Source organism: Xenopus laevis, chromosome 6S (assembly GCF_017654675.1).
Source record: "Xenopus laevis strain J_2021 chromosome 6S, Xenopus_laevis_v10.1, whole genome shotgun sequence".
Classification (NCBI taxonomy): Eukaryota; Metazoa; Chordata; class Amphibia; order Anura; family Pipidae; genus Xenopus; species Xenopus laevis.
The window spans coordinates 22,065,096-22,087,543 of NC_054382.1; the positions used below are offsets into that span (position 1 = coordinate 22,065,096).

General features: G+C 39.7%; 1 protein-coding gene across 1 annotated transcript; it reads left to right on the forward strand.

Annotated features, from left to right (window-relative positions):
* The first annotated feature begins 41 nt into the window (after window positions 1-41).
* On the forward strand, window positions 42-20,871 carry gtpbp10.S (GTP-binding protein 10 (putative) S homeolog). Its single transcript, NM_001095049.1, is given in 10 exon segments — window positions 42-187; window positions 2,993-3,186; window positions 3,374-3,465; window positions 4,792-4,936; window positions 12,473-12,546; window positions 14,011-14,063; window positions 16,145-16,252; window positions 16,330-16,407; window positions 19,467-19,590; window positions 20,555-20,871. Coding segments are annotated over 10 exon segments (1,152 nt in total). The 5' UTR covers window positions 42-154; the 3' UTR covers window positions 20,806-20,871.
* Window positions 20,872-22,448: the final 1,577 nt, after the last annotated feature.

Genomic DNA, 22,448 nt, shown 5'->3' on the forward strand with positions numbered 1-22,448 from the left:
GCGCAATACTACGTGTATCTGGCGGAAGCTTTAGCAGTTGCACTGTGTCATGCCGCACTGACTGGGGAGGACAATTATTAGTAGGACCGGCTTGTGCTGCTGCTGCTGTCAGGCAGGTCAAATAGTGAGAAAGAAACCAGAACGCCTCGGAATCATGGTTTGGTGCTGCCGGGTGCTGCTCAGGAAGGTCCGTGTGTTTCATCTCTCGTTATTATCAGCTTTAATATTGTGTCCCTCACAGCAGCGCTCTGACAGACACTCAGCTCCACACACACTCAGCTCCACTCACACTCAGCTCCACTCGCTCAGCTCCACTCACACACAGCTCCACTCACACACAGCTCCACTCACACACAGCTCCACTCACACACAGCTCCACTCACACTCAGCTCCACTCACTCAGCTCCACACACACAGCCAGCGGGGCAGCCGCAGAGAGACCATTTACCCCTTTAGTATTTCATTAGCTCCTGGAAGGGCAATTTGTACTATAAATATCAGCCATATCCCACCTGCAGCAACACATAATCCAACTCATATCCTAAGCGGGATGCTAGCAGTAGGGTTGCCACATTTTCTGGAAATAGATATCAGCCTTCCTATATCTAGGGGCAGATTCATTAAGGGTCGAATTTCGAAGTTAAAAATACTTCGAAATTCGACCCTCGAATTGAAATCCTTCGACTTCGAATATCGAAGTCGAAGGATTTAGCGCTAATCCTGCGATCGAACGATCGAAGGATTTTTCGTTCGATCGAACGATTAAATCCTTCGAATCGAACGATTCGAACGATTTTAATCCAACGATCGAAGGAAAATCCTTCGATCAAAAAAAGGTTAGCAAACCTATGGGGACCTTCCCCATAGGCTAACATTGACTTCGGTAGGTTTTATCTGCCGAAGTAGGGGGTCGAAGTTTTTTTTAAAGGGAAAGTACTTCGACTATCGAATGGTCGAATAGTCGAACGATTTTTCGTTCGAAACGTTCGAATCGAAGTCGAAGGTCGAAGTAGCCCATTCGATGGTCGAAGTACCCAAAAAATACTTCGAAATTCAAAGTATTTTTCATTCGAATCCTTCACTCGAGCTTAGTGAATCGGCCCCCTAGTATAGGTAAATCTAAAAACAACTGGACTTGCTGAGTAATCAATGAAGACGTTTCACTACTCATCCGAGCAGCTTTTTCAGTTCAACTGTGGGAAGTTCTCGGCATATAAACTCTTCCACTAATCCAATCACAATGGCACATTGTAACTCTACAAAGAGGTGACATCTGAAGAAATTCACAGAGGTGTAGAGTCTGTGTAGTTACTGTGATAGGATTATCCAATGTGTCATGCAACTCCTAGAAACAGGTGTTACGGTGGCCATACACGGAGAGATCCACTCGTTTGGCGATGTCACCAAACAAGCGGATCTCTCTCCGATATGCCCACCTTGAGGTGGGCAATATCGGTCTGATCCGATCATGGGCCCTAGGGCCCAACGATCGGATCCTAATGGGAACTGGCATTTTTTGTCCCATCAGATCGGATCTCGATCGGGGAAGCCCGTCGGGGGGCCCCATACACGGGCCAATAAACTGCCGACTCGGTCTGTCGGCAGCTTTTATCGGCCCATGTATGGCCACCTTTACTTGAGAGTTGCATGAATGGATGTGTGAATATGTTAGAACAGTATTGTATGTAGCAGCCAGAGGGTGTCGAAGGCCCTCGCCTCTGTTCAGGGATGGTTTCTTCACCTTGACATGAATCACCTCTTTCACGCCTCTTTCAAACCAGCTGTCTTCTTTATCTAAGATTTGGACCTTGCTATCTTCAAAGGAGTGTCCCTTGTCTTTTAGGTGTATTTCCCTATTAATAACTTTGGGATCAACCATCATTTTTACCAGCCAGGTCTGTAAAATACTGGCCAGGCGGTAACCCTAGCTGGGAGTTGTAGTGGAACCAGTTAAATATCATACAATGTGTGGGGCCCCTTGGCCCTGCTATATACTGAAATGTTGAACGGAAGGCCCAGCAACTAAGAATATTAGGGACCCTGTCACCATATACAGTGTTGGACTGGGACTCTCAGTATTATTATTCTTCCTATTCTCACTCAAGCTCTATTCCCCTAGTCTGTTTTCTTTACATACTATAATCTATTATTCCATCTATTTAGCCTCTTTGATAAGGAATGGCCATGAAATTGGTCAAATGTTTAGAAGCAGGAGGGCCCACTGACACCTGAACCCACCGGTAGTTTTCCTGGTATCCCTGTGGCCCAGTCCGAAACTGCCAGAATAGCATATTTGGTTTGTCCATTATGTGTACCAGAAAGATCACTGGGGACTTGAAATGCTTTCTTCAAGGGAGTGTGGCTTTTTTCTTTTGTATTTGCCTAGTTAACTGCCTATTCAGCTACTGGTGGATATGTGTGGACAGTGCCCTTGAAATATGTGCTAGTTTGAGTTAGAATTATTTCATGTTACTATTTATTGATATAGTGCCTATACAGTAGGTTATGTGCAGAGATTATACACACAGCCCCTGCCCCAGTGGAGCTTACAGTCTCGGGTCCCTCATTCACACACACAAGGGTCAGTTGTATCAGGAGGAGCCCATGAACCTGCCTGTATGGTTATAGATTATCTAAGAAATTGAAGTATAAAAATGAATTCTTGAGGCTCTGTAACCATGCATTTAATAGGTTTCACAGACGGCCACATATTGTTAGCTGATCCCCCTTGGCCGAAGGGTTTGTATCACAGGAGTGGCCACTAACCCTAAACTCTTGAGTAGACCGAGCATTCATTGCCAGTTTTAATAGCAGAACTTGAACCCTCCTGTAGGAGGGTTTTCCTAATCTGCCACTCGAGGTGCAAATATAAGAATGTGGTACTCTATTTTCCCTCTAACTATGAATAACTCGCATCCAGGGTTTCGCACCTGGCTTTCTGGTTTTATGATAAACATTTTATCAAATAACTCATGTTCATTTTTGTTTTTAGTATGGGAATTTTGTAGACAACTTGAGAATCTACGTTAAAGGTGGCACTGGTGGAATGGGCCTGCCCCGTTTAGGAGGTCAAGGAGGCAATGGAGGAGATGTATGTCTGCTGGCAAAAAAAGGAGTCACTTTGAAGAATATCAAAGACAAGTATCCCCATAAGCGTTTCATTGGTGGGGTTGGAGTCAACAGTAGGTAAGGTTCCACTTCAGACTGACTATGGGAATATCAACTACTATGTGAGTAAATGCCTAGTGATGTTGTTGTCTGAAATAAGCTTAATATATGGATATCTGCCTACATAAGGCACAAAACATTCAACAAAATATTTGGAATTAAAATGCAATTTCTTTAAGAGTAAATGTTGTGTTTTTGCTTCTAGTGTGCGTGCACTGAAAGGCCTGGCAGGAGAGGTGTGTCAGGTGGAGGTTCCCCCGGGGATTGTCATAACAAATGAGCATGGAGTCAAAATTGGTAAGTTAAAATGTGTTCCTTTATTATTTATCAAGTGCAGTGTTCCTAGACAGTTGAGATTAAACCCAGTCCCTGACATAGCAGCTGGAACAGTTTCCATACATGTTTACATTGTAGGGATACTGTCATGGGAAAAAACATTTTTTTAAAAATGAATCAGTTAATAGTGCTGCTCCAGCAGAATTCTGCGCTGAAATCCATTTCTCAAAAGAGCAAACAGATTTTTTTATATTCAATTTTGAAATCTGACATGGGGCTAGACATATTGTCAATTTCCCAGCTGCCCCAAGTCATGTGACTTGTGCTCTGATAAACTTCAATCACTCTTTACTGCTGTACTGCAAGTTGGAGTGATATCACCCCCTCCCTTTTCCCCCCAGCAGCCAAACAAAAGAACAATGGGAAGGTAACCAGATAGCAGCTCCCTAACACAAGATAACAGCTCCCTGGTAGATCTAAGAACAACACTCAATTGTAAAAACCCATGTCCCACTGAGACACATTCAGTTACATTGAGAAGGAAAAACAGCAGCCTGCCAGAAACCATTTCTCTCCTAAAGTGCAGGCACAAGTGACATGACTGGGGGCAGCTGGGAAATTTACAAAATGTCTAGCCCCATGTCAAATTTCAAAATTGAATATAAAAAAATCTGTTTGCTCTTTTGAGAAATGGATTTCAGTGCAGAATTCTGCTAAAAAATTCTGTTAAAAACATGTTTTCTGATAACAGGATCCCTTTGTGCCTTTTTCTAGTTCAAGCGCATTTGTAGTTTTATATTTATTAATTTTCCAGGTAAACTCCACAGTGATACTTTAGCAATGTACTAAAAAGTACCCTCTTGCTTAGTGATTAAAGGAAATGTAAACCCTCAAATCAAATGTGTGCAAATTTTCTCAGAGCGCTCTCCTAAGCACTTTTTAAATTTACATAATTTTTTTTCCAGATTGTACTGGTTTTTGAACTCGTAATACTATGCATTTTAAACAACAGCGCCACCTGCTGTTCACTGTCTACTGAACATTAACAATGATGTGAAAAAAGGAACTTCTGATGTTTCTCTGCTTATAAAATTAGATTAGTGTGCACCAAGCAGAGAACAATTTCTCACAGGCCTTCCTTTCCTCACTAAATTAATTTTCAGCCATTGTAGCCAGTTGGCCAAAATGTAAGGCAGGTGGCTCTTGTTTCAAAATCATTAAATTAGCATTTTAAAAATCGCTCAAATCTTGAAAACTAGAATAAAAATGTCAATCGCAAAGGTGCTTAGAGCGACGTGAACAATTTTCTATTTTCGTGTTTCCTTATATCTCTATATCTCATTGTAGGGGAGCTTGATAAGGAGGGAGACGAAATCCGAGTAGCCAGGGGGGGTCATGGTGGTATTTTCAAGACAGATTTCCTTCCATCCAAAGGCCAGACAAGAGTAATCCATTTGGACTTGAAGCTTATTTCAGATGTTGGATTAGTAGGGTGAGTATTGCAGGACTGTGGGAATTACCCTGATATTATGGTCACATACAACAGACATTATGGGCTTTAACTGTTCAGTGTGGAGATCGAGTCTGAGTTGTATGTATATAAAGTATCTCCCAGGTCTTGAAGAAAGAATAAAGCGTTTTATTACAAAATATTTTGTAATAAAAGTTTTTATTTGCATAGAGAGCCACCTGCACCTAGTTTGCAGATTTTGCACCCAGACCGGAGACTAACCACCTTAAATCCGTGCCTGACTTCCCCCTTCCTTTTATAAACCAGATGATGTCACAAAAGGGGCAGGGCGAGCAGGTGCGCGTCTATAAAACCCGAAGCAGATCCCACGGATATCAGGCCGGTCCACACATCACTATCAGGCTAACTTCAACACAGCACAAGGGTCAGATCCTCAACATCCCTGATTCATGGACGCACATATATCAATATTCTAATTTCAAATTCATGTGAGTTTATTTAACTCGCAAGAACTAGATTTTACTCGAAATTCGAGTGAAAAACTCAAATCGAATTCGCTCAAACTGGATTTGAGTTTTTCTCCGAAAAAAACTCGATTGCCAGGAAGGCTGCAAACATCTCCAAAATGCTTACTGGACCTCTCCCATTGACATATACAGCAAATTCGGCAGGTTTTCATAGTGGCAAATAGTCAAATTAGTATTCCTAAAGGGCCAAAGTATGATAAATCTCACAAATCGAATTCGTGTTTCTTTTTTTTAAAAACTCAAATTGAGTTTGGTGGCAAATAGTCGAATTAGTATTCCTAAAGGGCCAATGATAAATCCCGAAAATCAAATTCAATTTTTTTTTTAAAAAAAACCTCAAATCAAGTTTGGATAATTCCCTAGTCGAATTTGACAGTTTTGACCATAACATTTTTTTGAAAATTCGAATTTTCAAATCGACCCTTAATAAATCTGCCCCATGGTGTGAAAGAACATTCAGTCTTTAGTTGAACTACAGCTATCAGGACACCCTGGCAGCCTAAAATTGTGAAAACAAAAGTTTATTGCCCCTATTATTGTAAAATGCCTGCAGATTTCTACACCTTAAGCGCCTACTACGCAGTTGTTTTAAGATTTTACTGTGAGTGGTGAAGGAAAATTTTCATAGAAAGAGGGAGGGAAAGCAGAGCTGAGTGGAACCGGGAACAGTATAGTTATGTACCTTCCCTCTCTTCCCTTTCAAAGGGTTATCCACATGAAATCATGGCTTGTAAGTGAGATGCATCCATGCTATTAATGTTCCATACATTAGTTGCCCATATAGCTCCCTGCTACTGTACCTATGGAATGCACAAGTGCTCTTCAATTCAAAAACATTTCAATAGCTGCTGCGTGAAATTGGGCTAAAGTGGGTTTCAATTCGCTTCACTCAGGGGTACTTAAATGAGCATTTAGATCTGGTTTGTTTTGTTCTTGTGTTTTTATTTTGTCTTGATCATTTGTGACCTTTCCTTTGATGTGAAAGTAACTGGCGAACAATACGTTGAATAGGGGTTTATTCTGAGAATGTTCCTTTGATTAAACAGAACAAAAATTCTGGTTTTATAGAGGTGTCTGATTTTGTTTTTCACGGAAGCTCTAGTTTTTTTCCTAGAATGCGATTATGCTGTAAGCGTATTTTTTTTATGGTAAGAAACGACTGCTCTTTTACACAACAATTCCAGAAAAGTCACACATTTAACCCCGCAATTTCCCATCATCCCCTGGGTGTTCTAATCTAATGATAACAGGATTGTTGCAAATTAGCTAAATCAGTGCTAGACTAAATACCCATAGAAACATTGGATAGGTTATGAAAAGCACAAGTTGACACAGACTCCACCGGAACAAAAGAAATGGCACTAAATAATCCAAACTGATTAAATGGGTTGCTCAACTTCAAATTAACTTTCATTTGGAATCCTGATAGAGTCAGAACATGGGGGCAAATAATTCAAAAATTATAAAAAAATAAATAATGAAGACCAATTGAAAACTTGCTAAGAGTAGACTATTCTGTAACATACTAGCCAAACTGAAGGTCAACCACCCCTTTAAAAAAATATCAGCGCTGTGGCAGTGGAGCAGTACCAAACTAAGAAAAAATACTTTGAGGCACATTTATCAAAGGTCGAATTCATTTGAGTTTGTAAAAACTCCCAGAAATTTGACCAATCAAGTTTATTAATAAAATCTCATTTTTAAACTCTGGTGAATTAAATCGACCCGAAAAAACACAAATCAAATTCAAATCGAGTTTGATTCGAATTTTAAAAACTCAAATTTATTTTTTTCTACGAAAAGAATGTCGGGAAGACCGCAAACAACTCCAAATTGACCCCTTGACCTCTCTCGTTTTCTAAAGAAAATCATGAAAACATTAAATACATCCTATCGGCTACTTCCAATAAGGATTCATTACATCTTACTTGGGGTCACGTATAAGGTACTGTTTTATTATTACAGAGAAAAAGGGAATCATTTTTAAACATTTGGATTATCTGTATTATAATGGAGTCTATGGGAGACGGCCTTTCTGTAATTCGGATCTTTCTTGATAACGAGTTTCCGGATAACGGATCCCAAACCTGTATTGGTATACAACCAGCCACCAGTTTAACCTTGGAATAATAATTATAAGCATGCATTACTCTCTAGGGCAGTGATCCCCAACCAGTAGCTCGTGAGCAACATGTTGCTCTCCAACCCCCTTGGATGTTGCTCTTAGTTTCTCAAAGCAGATGCTTATTTTTCAATTCCAGGCTTGGAGGCAAGTTTTGGTTGGATAAAAACCAGGTGCACTGCCAAACAGAGCCTCAATGTAGGTTGATAATCCACATAGGGGCTACTAAATGGCCAATCACAGCCCTTATTTGGCACCCCAAGAACATTTTACATGCTAGTGTTGCTCTCCAACTCCTGTAACATCTGAATGTTGCTCACGGGTTCAAAAGGTTGGGGATCCCTGCTCTAGGGTGATTTATTCCAACATATGTCTCTTTTTGGGCACACTCATACCTACATACCCCCTCTCTAGGCATCCTCACTAACATATACCTCACCTCTAGCAGTCCTTACTTACACCTATATATGAACATATATCACTCTAGGGGGCCTATTTGTTATGGTCTTCCATCGTTGCACAAAAGACTTTTCCATATACTTTCAGGTGCGTGTATGGAAGAGAAAACAATAGGACATATGGTAAAACGATGGCTGTTTTTCCCTAATTATTATCAAAGGGGAACTCCGGCTTCCAAACCAAATTTGATAGAGGCCCACATAACCCAGAAACCCCTAATATATCCATCACAGCTACCTGTTTCTTTAAAAAGTATGAATAAATGCCATTTTCTATGCTGATAGTTCTTCTATTTCTGCATCATTTGAAATCCTGGCAGGGAAGGAGGGACTAAACACTGATGTTACAAATTGTAACAACTTCTCCACAGCTTACAGACAGCATGCAGGAACTACATAACCCACAATGCATTGCACTGTGATGTTCCTTTCCTTATTGAAATCACGTGTGCAGGGAATTGTGGGGTTTGGAGGATGCAGGCTGAGGACAGATGGCTTTTGATACAAAGAAACAGTAGTCAGTCAGCTTAGCAAAGTAGTCAGACAGATCAGCAGCAGAGCAGGGGGCTAGGATTAGGGAACTGTTCCAAACCATTAGAGATCATGGAAAGTCTGCATATTTTTTAATTGATGTATATTGCAAAGTTTCTTGAAATTATGTTTACTTTTCAAAAAGCTAAAGTTATATTTTTGTGAAGTTCCCCTTTTAAACACTATGGGCTTCTCAGCTGTTGATAATTGTTGCAACCGAACCCATCCATCCATCTGTCTGTCCTCCTTTTCTTTTCCCTTCAATTCTTTCAAAAGCATAATTGTCTTTTCCAGAGAACTGGATCATCCCATAATATGTCCAGTATGTTTTATTTATTCCCTTTTTTCCTTTACATGTAATGCATGCACCTTGAGTACATTACAACCAGTCTTGCGTACGTGACCTTAGATACCAGACTAGCATTAGAAAAGCTCTGTTTTTAGGAGACATTGCACTGACATTGACTCCACTTGTTTGTTTTGGTGACACATAATTGCCCCATTACATTGTGAGTGTGGATCAAACCAGCCTGTGATGTTAATGGTTTCATTGGGCATGAAATAACAAAGAGCCGTTGGTTAGGGGCCTATAATAAGGTTTTTGTAAATAAAGGTAACCGTAAGAAATTGCTACTATTGCTGCTACTTTCATCTTTATGGATAGCATTACCTGTGTATGGATTAGTTCAGAAGATACAAATATCTCTTGTTTCTGATGTTCCTGTGAAATGAGCAATGTTACTGCAGAATCAAAGAATCAAAGGCCAACTATGTATATTTTATTATGAAAGAGTTTGTGATCTATGGAAAAGATGAGTCTGGGCACTATATATATATATATATATATATATATATATATATATATATATATATATATATATATATATATATATATATATATATATATATATATATTAATATTTACTCTGGAAGATCCGCACTTACAGGGCTTAAAAATTGAAAAAGATATTTTATTGCTGAACTAAAGACTGACGTTTCGGCCAAACCCAAGGCCTTCCTCAAAGTCTCACTTTGAGAAAGGCCTTGAGTTTGGCCGAAAACGTCAGTCTTTAGTTCTGCAATAAAATATCTTTTTTAATTTGAAGCCCTGTGAGTGCGGATCTTTCGGAGTGAATGAGATTATTTGATGATACGGCACCCGGCCATAATAATGGCTTTGAGAGTGCCGGTAATATAGGGATATATATATCTCAAGGGTCGAATTTTGAAATTATGTGAGTTTTTTTTAAAGAAAAGGCCAAAAACGCCCATGAACTTGAAATTCGACCAGTTTTAATTTATTATTAAAATCAAAATTTTAAACTCCGGTGAATAGGATCGACCTGAAAACTTGAATACAATTCAATTTTTTTTCGGAGAAGGCGGCAAACAACTCAAAATTGATCCCTGAACGTCTCCCATTGACTTAAACAGCAATTCGGCAGGTTTTAAGTGGCGAATAGTCAATGTCAAGTTCTTAAAGGGCCAGAATATGAGAAAGCTCAAAAATCTAATTAGAATTTTTTGAAAAACTCTAATTGAATTTGAATAACTCCCTGATCGAATTTGACTGTTTTGACCATGAAAAAACTTGAAAATTTTAAATTGGAATTTTCAATTCGACCCTTGATAAATCTACCCCTACCAGTAATGAGTCCCGATTCTTTAACTCCCTTCATACAAAGCTACTGTAAGCCTGAGATGTACATATACCCAAACACATTGACATTCAATCTATCGCCCTATCGGGGCTGATGCAGAGGAGCTGTAGCTTTCTCACATGATGTCACTTCTAGATGTATAATGGCTGCAATCAGACGCTGCTGTCTTCACCGGCACTTTTTAAAGGAGAAGGAAAGGTTAAAATTAAGTACGTTTTATCAGAAATGTCTATATAATTACACCAGTACACCCCCAAAGTAATGTTGCTCTGAGTCCTCTGTCAAAAGAAACACAGCATTTCTTTCCTTCTATTGTGTACTCATGGGCTTCTGTATCAGACTTCCTGCCTTCAGCTTAAACCTCCTTGCCCCAGGCGTGAGCATGCTCAGTTTGCTCCGCTCCTCTCCCTCCCTTCTGAAATCTGAGCCCAGAGCTATAAGTGAGCAGGGAGAGACTTGGGCAGGAAGTGATGTCACACCAAGCTAATATCGCAGCTGCTATCCTAAACAAACGGAGAGCTTCTAGATTTTTTAACTTAGGTATGGTAAACCATTCTACAGAATAAATATATCATTCTAGCTTGCACTATTGCAGCTAATCTATTGGCAATAAAATGCCTCTGTAGCTTTCCTTCTCCTTTAAGCGGAATGAAAGAGGCAGGGACAATGATCAAAGGCCAGTGCTATAGAGCAATCCAATTGCATCAAATACATTAGTGAGGATATACTCTTTAGCTGTACTCATGACCTTCACTGGAATCTTATTCTGACCTGAACAATTCTGTTTAAAATTATGACGTTATATATATTAAATAAAATACCTATTTAGGTGCATATTTATAAAACAATATAAACTGAATAAGGATTAGGCAGTAAAAAAGCTTTTTGCTTGAAAAGTGCCATTTTACTTTGTGCCATACATTCTTTGGCAGGTGACTTTGTCCTGTTGACATACAGCGTGTACTTTACACCCGTGTTTACATGATATATAACATAGCTTTTATAAATGCAGTAACTTCCCTTCCTTAAAAACACTTAGGGGTTATTTATCAAAATCTGAATTTATCTCATTATTTTCTGAAATATACTCCGACCAAATCCGCACGGGGTATATCCCCTTATTTATCAATACATTTTCCCGAAAAATTCCAGTGCGGGAAAAAACTCGAAAAAATTGTACGAAAATTCAAACTGTACAAATTTTTCAGATTTTTGCCCAAAAACCACGTAATCTTTGCATGTTTGCACAAAACCCAGCGCAGATTAGGATATCTTTGGGACATCTCCCATTGATTTATATACAATCTCGGCAGGTCTCAGATGCCGGATTTTCGGATTTGTATTTTTTCCAGCCTCGGGGTATAATAAATCATGAAAAAATTAGAGATTTTTTTTTTCCTAAAAATTCAGGTTTTATAGTAAAAAGACCACCCCTTAGAGTAGATTATAGATGGATTTGGATTGGGACGGATCCTTCTGCCTGGTCGAACCGAATCCTAATTTGCATATTCAAATTAAGGACAGGGAGGGAAATCACATGACTTTTTGTCACAAAACAAGGAAGTAAAAAATGTTTTGCCCTTCCCACCCCTAATTTGCATATGCAAATGCAAATTAGGATTCTGTTCAGTATTCGGCCGAATTGGTCGATAAGGATTCGGGGGTTTGGCCGAATCCAAAATAGTGGATTCGGAGGCTTTAGTTGTATCTTGTTTTTTAGTTGATCTTGTTTTTTTTGTTTGCAGACACTCTGCTATTCAGCCTTCCATCCCGACTTCCAAAATACTGCCTAGGCTATATGGAAGCCTCAGCATTCAAAATATGCAAATTCAAAAACTACAAAAAAAAAATAGGAAAGACCAGTTTAAGTTTTCTTAAAATTTCACAGTCTGCAACATGTTAAACTGCAAGGTGTATTTCCCCTTTAACCCTAAGCAAAAAGGGGGCAGGAATAATGCCAGGACAGATTTGGGGCACAGATGTCCATGTATTGTTATACTCCTCATAATAAAGATCCTTGGATGATTATAGAGATGTTGTTATAATAATAATTGTGTTTATTAGTGATATATTATATACAGTATCCAATAGAGACTTATCTCTACTAGAGAGTGGTGAGTACAAGTTTTGGGGTCACTGCCCAGCACCCAAAACTCCAATTTACTTATACTGGGTTTGTGGCACTTATTCATAAGTGTTTTAAATGTTTTTATCATCACAACTTAGGGTGTCTGTATTTATTAATGCTTTGTTTTCAGGTTTCCCAATGCAGGAAAATCATCTTTGCTCGGCAAAATCTCCCATGCCAAACCCCAGGTTGCAGATTATGCCTGTAAGTATTGTTTATTACTGGTTTATTATGCAAAATACTGCGGCATATGTTACTGAGAAGCAACATTAATCACTGGAAGCTTCACTTGCCAATCACAGTAACACGGTAAGGTCAGGGGGCTCTCAAATGTATTTCACCCCCCAGTGCTTAAAGGGATTCTATCATGATTTTTATGATGTAGTTTTTATTTCTAAATTACACTGTTTACACTGCAAATAATTCACTCTACAATAGAAAATTGAATTCCTTAACCAGCAAGTGTATATTTTTTAGTTGTAATATTGGTGTGTAGGCAGCCATCTCAGCTCATTTTGCCTGGTCATGTGCTTTCAGAAAGAGCCAGCACTTTAGGATGGAACTGCTTTCTGGCAGGCGGTTGTTTCTCCTACTCAATGTAACTGAATGTGTCTCAATGGGACCCGGATTTTATTATTGAGTGTTGTTCTTAGATCTACCATGCAGCTGTTATCTTGTATTAGGGAGCTGCTATCTGGTTACCTTCCCATTGTTCTGTTGTTAGGCTGCTGGGGGGGGATGATATAACTCCAACTTGCAGTACAGCAGTAAAGAATGACTGAAGTGTATCAGAGCACAAGTCACATGACTGCGGGCAGCTGGGAAACTGACAATATGTCTAGCCCCATGTCAGATTTCAAAATTAAATATGAAAAAATCTCTTTGCTCTTTTAAAAAATGGATTTCTGTGCAGAATTCTGCTGGAGCAGCACTTTTAACTGATGCGTTTTGAAAAAAAAAAAAATGTTTTTCCCATGACCGTATCCCTTTTTACATTGTCATCACTCACACCTTTTCGACCAGCATTAGTGCTAGAGGTTTGTGCAGATATCACTGTAATAGACATTTGTTCATTGCCTCCTTGGAAATATGCAAGCAGAATAATGGGAAGGCATTTATAGGAATCTGTATCTGTTAGGGATGCACCGAATCCACTAATTTGAACTCGGCCGAACCCCCGATTCCTTTGCGAACGATTCGGCCGAATACTGAATCCAAATTTGCATATGCAAATTAGGGGTGGGAGGGGGAAAACTTTTTACTTCCTTATTTTGTGACAAAAAGTGAAGCGATTTCCTTCCCCACCCCTAATTTGCATATGCAAATTCTGATTCGGTTCGGCCGGGCATTCAGCCAAATCCGAATCCTGCTGAAAAAGGCCGAATCCTGACTGAATCCCGAATCGAATCCTGGATTCTGTGCATCCCTGGTATCCGTGCCCCGGTCTGACACTACTGAGCTTTTGTTTGTCAGATTAATGGTGGGTGAGATCTCCAGCAGGTTGTCTGCCAGGTTTCATCTTCTTTTTAACAGTTTCAATCAACAGAAAAACGTACACAAACGTACCATATACATATTGCAAATGAGTTGGCAGAGTTTAAAAATTTTATCCCTTTCAGAAAAACTGTGACATCATTTATCAATTTCTTTCCTCTTTTTTTATTTCAGTCACAACGGTGAAACCAGAACTGGGTAAAATCATGTATCCTGATTATAAGCAGGTAAGTGTCCCCCAAGAATGTCACAGGGCTGAAAGCAGGGATACCAACCTTGTGCAGCCCAACAGGGTTTAACCTCACAGAGTTGTTGCCCACAGCATTCTCTCCCATCCACCTCAATTACTGCAGCCTCCCTGCCTGTCACTCGCCCCTGTCTGTCTGTCAGTCTGTTACTCTCACCATAACAGGAGGATTGATATTTACATGAAAGGATGCCATGATGTGGTATGAGAAGTAATAATGATGAGCAAAAACACACTGGGACTAGTGATGAGTGAATCTGTCCCGTTACGCTTTGCAGAAAAAATAGCAAAACTGCGAAAAAATTTGCGAAACGCATTAAAGTCATTGGGCGTTTTTACGTGTGACAATTTTTACTTGCGCGCTTCAAAAGAGTTAGTCAATGGGCGTTTTTTTTCTTATGGCGATTTTTTTTCTCCAAAGGCTTTAGGGCAGAGACACACGGTCAGATTCGCCCAGCGACAAATCTCCTCTTCTTCGGGGCAAATAATCTCCCCAAACTGCCTTCCCGCCGGCTAGAATGGAAATCGCCGGCGGGGTGGCACTTGGATTGCTTTATTTTCCGAAGTTGCCCGAAGTTTCCTCGCGAGACAACTTCGTGCAACTTCTGAAAACGAAGCGCAACGATTGCCATCCCACCGGTGATTTTCATTTTAGCCGGCGGGAAGGCAGTTTGGTGAGATTAGTTGCCCCGAAGAAGAGGAGATTTGTCGCTGGGCGACTAATGTCCCCGAATCTGACCGTGTGTCTTTGCCCTAATGCCTTTGGAGAAAAATAAGACAAAACGCCCATTGACTAATTCATTTGAAGCAAGAAAACTTGTCGCGCAAGTAAAAATTGTCACACGTAAAAGCGACTTCCATTAATCTCCCCGAATCTGTCCTTAAAGTCAATGGGCGTTTTTTCTTATGGGTGTTTTTTCACAGCAAATTCTCACATGGTGAAATATGGAAATTTCACCGCAAATACATGGCTGGCGAATTAATTCGCTCGTCACTAAAACGCACCTGTTACCTAGGTAACTCATAGGCACTCAGCCTGGCAATATATTGAATTTAAGTAATTGAGTATCAGTGACCTGGATCATCTCTTCTGCACCTCAGGGAGCTGCTCAGTTCTTCTGCGGGTTGTTTGTAACTGGAAAAAGAATGATGGAAAGCAGAGAACACATACAGCAATAAGGATTATCCCATTATACATCAATGTGTTTTGCAGGAGTTCTTGCCCATTTCTGTTGTCTCTGTGTTCTAAAGATCTACTGTCAATGTGAATTGAGTGGATCGTGGGGGAATAATGTTACCAAGGACTTTGCCCTCCAGTCCAGTCACAGACAAATGATGGACGATTCCTTTGCATAACAATATTTAACTGTATAATGTATAATACTGTATATATGTTTAGGGACCTGTAACTATTAACATTTATGAAGTAGACATTTATAGAGACACTATCCCTACATCATCTCAATATATGAGCCTTTATTTTTAGGGGTTCAAGAGCATCATCTGTAGAAGAGTCCATACCGTTTTTTTTCCTCCCACCAAATAGAGGACATTGAATATCCCCCCTTACAAGAAGGGTTATTGGTGCACTTGTTATATAGAGGGGAATCCATTCCAGTATTTTGGTCTGGTTTTGACAAATCCTTCTATGTGAAGACAGTAAGGCTCATTTAATAACACGGGTGCTGTATTGCTGTATAGGTGTTATTGCTGAGAGCAACCAATCAGTAACTTAGCTTTGTCTCCTACAAGTTAGTAAATGGAAGTAAAGATGTCACTGGTTGCTATGGGTAACTGCACTAGTGCAATATAGGCCCAGACATGAGCTGTGTGTACTGATTTGTGTTGTTCTAATACCGTATTGTGTGTAGATTGTATAGACTATTGTTACTGCAGCCTTTGGTATAGATTGATATTATTCTGGTGCCATATTGGTGGAGGCTGCAGTTATAATAATATGCATATACAATACAGATATATATTATAAATGGCTATGGTTGATTTATTTACCAAAGCCTTCGTGTTCTCTCTCTCATTCTCTCTGTCTCTGCTCTGCACCAGGTTTCAGTTGCTGACCTCCCAGGTTTAATTGAAGGGGCTCATTACAATAGAGGGATGGGACACAAGTTTCTGAAGCACATTGAAAGAACAAAGCAGCTCCTTTTTGTCGTAAGTGACCTCCATGTTGGTTTACACTGCATTGCTTGGCGCGCTCATCTCTCTCACTGTACTTGTGCTCCCCATAGGTGGACATTGCAGGATTCCAGCTCTCCGCCATTACTCCGTGCAGATCAGCCTTTGAAACTGTCCAGCTACTGATCTTGGTGAGTTTGAAACCATAGCTTTAAATACACAAAAGAAATAAAAACAATAAAGCACTTCGAACACTGAGGGGCCCATTCACTTAGCTCGAGTGAAGGAATAGAATAAAAAAAACGTAGAATTTCGAATGATTTTTTTAGCTACTTCGACCATCGAATTGGCTACTTTAACTACGACTTCGAATCGAACGATTCGAACTAAAAGTCGTTCGATTATTCGACCATTCGATAGTCAAAGTACTGTCTCTTTAAAAAAAACTTCGACCCTCTACTTCGCCACCTAAAACCTACCGAAGTGCAATGTTAGCCTATGGGGAAGGTCCCCATAGGCTTTCTAATGTTTTTTAGGTCAAAGAAAAATCGTTAGATCGATGGATTAAAATCCTTCGAATCGAATGATTTTTCGTTCGATCGAACTATTTGCGGTAAATCCTTCGACTTCGAAATCGAAGGATTTACATTTGGCAGTTTAATATCGAGGGTTAATTAACCCTCGATATTCGACCCTAGGTAAATCTGCCTCTGAGTGAGAAATAATTAGAAAAATTTCCAGGAAAGATTTTGATTATTCCCTTGACTAATTCCCTTGTACAGAAGATCTTATGAATCCCAATTGAGTTAGCAATTCTTTCTTGGGTTTATTGAATAAATCTAGATATCTGGACCATAAACAGTAAAAAAGTAAGAGGACTTGTCTTTCTCAAAACTGTATCTAAAAGCTTCTTGCAAGCATAACTGACAATAAAAAAAGAACTTCCTTCAAGGTAGGAATTTCCTTCTGTATCCAATAAAGAGATTTCCTCGTGGCCCACATGAAAAGATGTAATAAATTCAATATCTCTTTCTCTAATGTCAAGGTTGGGTTGTCAAAAAAAAAAACCATCGCCTTCAATTAAATCTAATAAAGCAAAGGTGGGATATCGTTTAATTTCTCTCTCTAATCTGAGAGAGAAATATTTCCAATTTTTCCCATAAATGAGAAATTAAAATGGAATAAGAATTGAACAATTTAAGAAAAGGAGGTGCACAAAGGCAGGGAAAGCCAAGAAACCCACTGAAATGTGTCTGAAAACAATCCTGTGCAAATGAATATCAGTTGGTTTAGTTCTAATTGATGGCCTATAAAAAGGTTTCTCGTTACCAAGGTGTCACACAAGAAGCATCTCATGATGGATAAGAGTTCTCTCAAGACCTTTGCAAACTTATTGCTGCAAAACACACTGATGCCATTGGTTACAGATGTTATTTCTAAGCTTCTTGTGAGGAGCACCACCAGAGTCAAAAGAATAATCAAAAGCCAAAGATCACTCACAAAGAGCTTCAGGAAGATCATGAATTAGCAGGTACAGCTGTAACTATAAGTAATGCACTCAAGCAACATGGCCTCTATGCACACTCACCCACAACACTCCACTGCTGAAGGAAAAGCGAAGCTTGGTTATAGTTTTCTGCACAACATTTGGACAAGTCAATGAAATTCTGGGAGAATATAGTCTGGTCAGATGAGACCAAAATGAAATTCTTTGGATGTCATTGCACACACCATGTTTGGAGGAGAAATGGAGCTGCACACCATAAAGACAGTGACGTTTGGAAGTGGGAACATCATAGTGTGGGGCTGTTTTTCAGCATATGGTACTGGCCGACTTCATATAATTGAAGGAAGGATAAATGGAGAAAATGTACCGGAACATTCCTGATAAGAATCTGCTGCCATCTACCAGAAAGCTGAAGATGAAACGAGGTTGGACACTGCAGCAAGATAATGATCCCAAACACACAGCCAAGAAACTCTCAAATTGGTTTCAGAGAAAGAAAAACTGCTAGAATGGGCCAGTCAATCCCTCAACTTAAATCCAATTGGAAATCTATGGAAAGAAGATCAGAATTAATAGAAGAGGCCCCGGAACCTAAAAGATTTGAAGGCAGTTTGTGTTTAAGAACGGGCCAAAAACCTGAGCAATGCGCAACTAGTTCTTTGTCAGGAGTATAAAACCTTTTATACTCCTGACGAAGAACCCTGTGAGGGATCGAAACGTTGAGCTTAAAGGGATCCTGTCATGGGAAAACAAGTTTTTTTCAAAATGCATCAGTTAATAGTGCTGCTCCTGCAGAATTCTGCACTGAAATCCATTTCTCAAAAGAGCAAACAGATTTTTTTATATTCAATTTTGAAATCTGACATGGGGCTAGACATTTTGTCAATTTCCCAGCTGACCCTGGTCATGTGACTTGTGCCTGCACTTTAGGAGAGAAATGTTTTCTGGCAGGCTGCTGTTTTTCCTTCTCAATGTAACTGAATGTGTCTCAGTGGGACATGGGTTTTTACTTTTACTACCAGGCAGCTGTTATCTTGTGTTAGGGAGCTGCTATCTGGTTACCTTCCCATTGGTCTTTTGTTTGGCTGCTGGGGGGGGGGGGAAGGGTGGGGATGATATCACTCCAACTTGCAGTACAGCAGTAAAGAGTGATTGAAGTTTATCAGAGCACAAGTCACATGACTTGGGGCAGCTGGGAAATTGACAATATGTCTAGCCCCATGTCAGATTTCAAAATTGAATATGAAAAATTCTGTTTGCTCTTTTGAGAAATGGATTTCAGTACAGAATTCTGCTGGAGCAGCACTATTAACTGATTCATTTTGAAAAAAAATATTTTTCCCATGACAGTATCCCTTTAATAAAGATTGTGTTTTGCTTCAACTGAAAAAGATCCCGCGAGTGCCGTAATTTCCTACCTCAATCTCAATTTTATGACTAACTTTGTAACTAAAAACCCCCGTTTTTGTAAATACTCATTGCATAGATACTGGATTACGTATGAGACAGGACCAGGGAACAGGCATTGATCAATAGAGAGAGATTCCAATGAAAGACGCACTTCAGGACTGTGGTGGAATTAAGGAAAAAATGTATTATCAACATTTCGTTCCCGTTTTGGACCTTTCTACAGAAAGTGCGTCTTTTATTGGAATCTTTGCTGTTTGGCTACATGTATGTAATGTATAGAATGCCAATGTAATAATGAATCTTATAATCTAATTGTATTAAATATTCACTTAGGAGCTGCAGTTATACAAGGAGGAGCTTCTAGACAAACCCGCCGTACTCGCAGTCAATAAGATGGACCTTCCCAATGCAGACGAGAAATTGGGGGAATTATTAAAGCAACTTGAAAATCCCACAGGTAGGTTCTTATCTCTGTGTTTAAAGAGAAACTGTTGTGTGATTTGCTTTTTAGCTACAATCACCTTTTTACTGGTCTCATATATCACCATGGAATGCACAGCTCATTGGACCACAGGGAGAATCCCCACTGTTATTGGCACATAATATTGTCACTATGAGTTTGATGGACTGAGACAGTTTCCAATGTATAAATCCCACGACAACGAGATATTTATTGGATTAAGCCACAACTGCAGATCAAGAGGGTCATTGTGCCCTAACACATTAAAGGAACAGTTCAGTTTAAAAATAAAAACCGGGCAAATAAATAGGCTGTGCAATTTAAAAAATGTTTCTAATATAGTTAGTTAGACAAAAATGTAATATATAAAGGCTGGAGTGACTGGATATCGAACATAATAGCCAAAATACTACTTCTGTTAGTCAGTGACTATAAGGGGGGCCACATGGGACATAACTGTTCAGTGAGTTTGTAATTGATCCTCAGTATTCAGCTCAGATAAACAGTTATGACCAATGTGCCCCCCCTCAAGTCACTGATTGGTTACTGCCTGGTAACCAATCAGTGGAAACCAAATAATTGTTGTCATAGAAATAAAATCGTTGCCTCTGTCAATCTGTTTTTTTTTTTTGGCTGGACAGCCACAATAGAAAGGCTAATAATTAAAAAAAATATATTGAAGACCACCTGAAAGGTTCCTTAAGATTAGGTCCATAAAGTGTAAGGAAAGGTGAATTTCCCCTTTAACAATTTAACCAATACTGTGCTTAGACAACACAGATTATTGTAACGTTCAGTTTTTCCTGAGGAATCGATATTCCCTGTAATTTGTGGGGCAATTGTGAGAAATACCTTGTTTAGCCATTTGAGGACGGCACCCTCTCCCGTGGAATATTAGTGTATCATGCCTGTGTGTTATATATATATATAATATATATAATATTGGTGTCTCCTTGTATAGGAAACCTGCATTCTCTGCCAGATGAGCTGGTCCCAGAGAGACAAATAGAGTTTAAACACATCGTTCCAGTTTCTGCTGCGACGGGTCAGGGACTGGAGGATCTCATTGGCTGTATTCGGAAGACAATAGATGAACAGGCGGATGTGCAAATTCAAGAACTGGCTCAGGAGAGGCTTCAGAGTCTCCACAAAGAGACACCAAGGACTGTGAAAAGAAACTTTCAAACCTCCCCCCGGCACAAACACCACTGACTCCAGCCTAACGCACAAGTGTCATGTTGTACAGTACACGCCCTCCAATAAAGCTTTTGTAAAAGGAGTCATTTTGTGTAAAAAATAAGAATGTACCAGTGCGTTATATCATTTTTTTAATTGTGCTTAAAAAAGTAGTGTTTCAGGCTGATTTATTGAATATTTCTGCAAAAACCCTAATAATCCCTCCCTTCTCTTCCACTTCCTGCTCCCTGAATTCCCAGGCTGTGCAGGAGAGCCGGCAACTGCACTGTAGGACACGAACCAATCAGCATCTAGCAGGACCTGATAGGGAACTGAAGCATGTTTTTGTATGTGTGGCTGCAGGGCTGTGATTGGCTGTCCCCCTCCTACTGTGGTTCTGGCAGGGACTGTTAGGATACATCCACCCCTCATTTGAAACACAGACAGGGACCAGAGAACATCTATAGGGAGCTCCAATAAGGGAGCAATTTTTAAAGATAATAGTTTTTAGCACCATGTAAAAGCAACACCGTATATTACTTATAATTGCCTACAAAATTAGGGTTTTCTCAATTATCATTTATCCTTTATGTCTCCTTTAATATTTATTAAAGCTGATTTTATCTAATCACTCTAAATATATCTGCCCCACTGGGGCTTTTGTGTAGCAGCTTAATATGGTGGGTGAGCGGCTTCCTCTCTCCAGCGCTGCTCCCCCTAACAGCAGCTTTAGCACAACTGTATATAGATTGGATTGTTTCCTCTCCATAATACAGGGATAAATGTGCGCCATTATGATAGACAAGTTTGTAGTGATTGTGTATCAGTATTCAGCCTGCAGTGCAGTCATAAGGGCTACAGTCATATGAAAAAGTTTGGGAACCCCTCTCAGCCTGCATAATAATTTACTCCACTTTCAACAAAAAAAGACAACAGAGGTAGGTCTTAAATTTCCCAGGAACATCTGAGTACTGGGGTGTTTTCTGAACAAAGATTTTTAGTGAAGCAGTATTCAGTTGTATGAGATTAAATCAAATGTGAAAAACTGGCTGTGCAAAAATGTGGGAACCCTTGTAATTTTGCTAATTTGAATGCATGTAACTGCTCAATACTGATTACTGGCAACACCAAATTGGTTGGATTAGCTTGTAAAGCCTTGAACTTCATAGGCAGGTGTGTCCAGTAACGAGAAAAGTTATTTAAGGTGGCCAATTGCAAGTTGTGCTTCTGTTTGACTCTCCTCTGAAGAGTGACAGCATGGGATCCTCAAAGCAACTCTCAAAAGATCTGAAAACAAAGATTGTTCAGTATTATGGTTAAAGGACAAGGAAAGTCTAAAATAGAATAAGGCTAAAAATGCTGTATTTTGTATACTAAACATAAACATGAACTTACTGCACCACAAGCCTAATCAAACAAATAATTTATGCTTTCAAAGTTGGCTACAGGGGGTCACCATCTTGTAACTTTGTTAAACATCTTTGCAAGACTAAGACTAAGTGCACATGCTCAGTGTGGTCTGGGCTGCTTAGGGATCGTTATAAACAAAGCTGCTTGAGTTCTGCATGGCTGGGAAGTAAGGTGGGGGCTCCCCCTGCTGTTCATAAGTATGATTGTTTCCCTGCTCAGCAGTTAGGGACCATCTGACAATTCCTATCCACAGCAGTAAATGAAGGGAG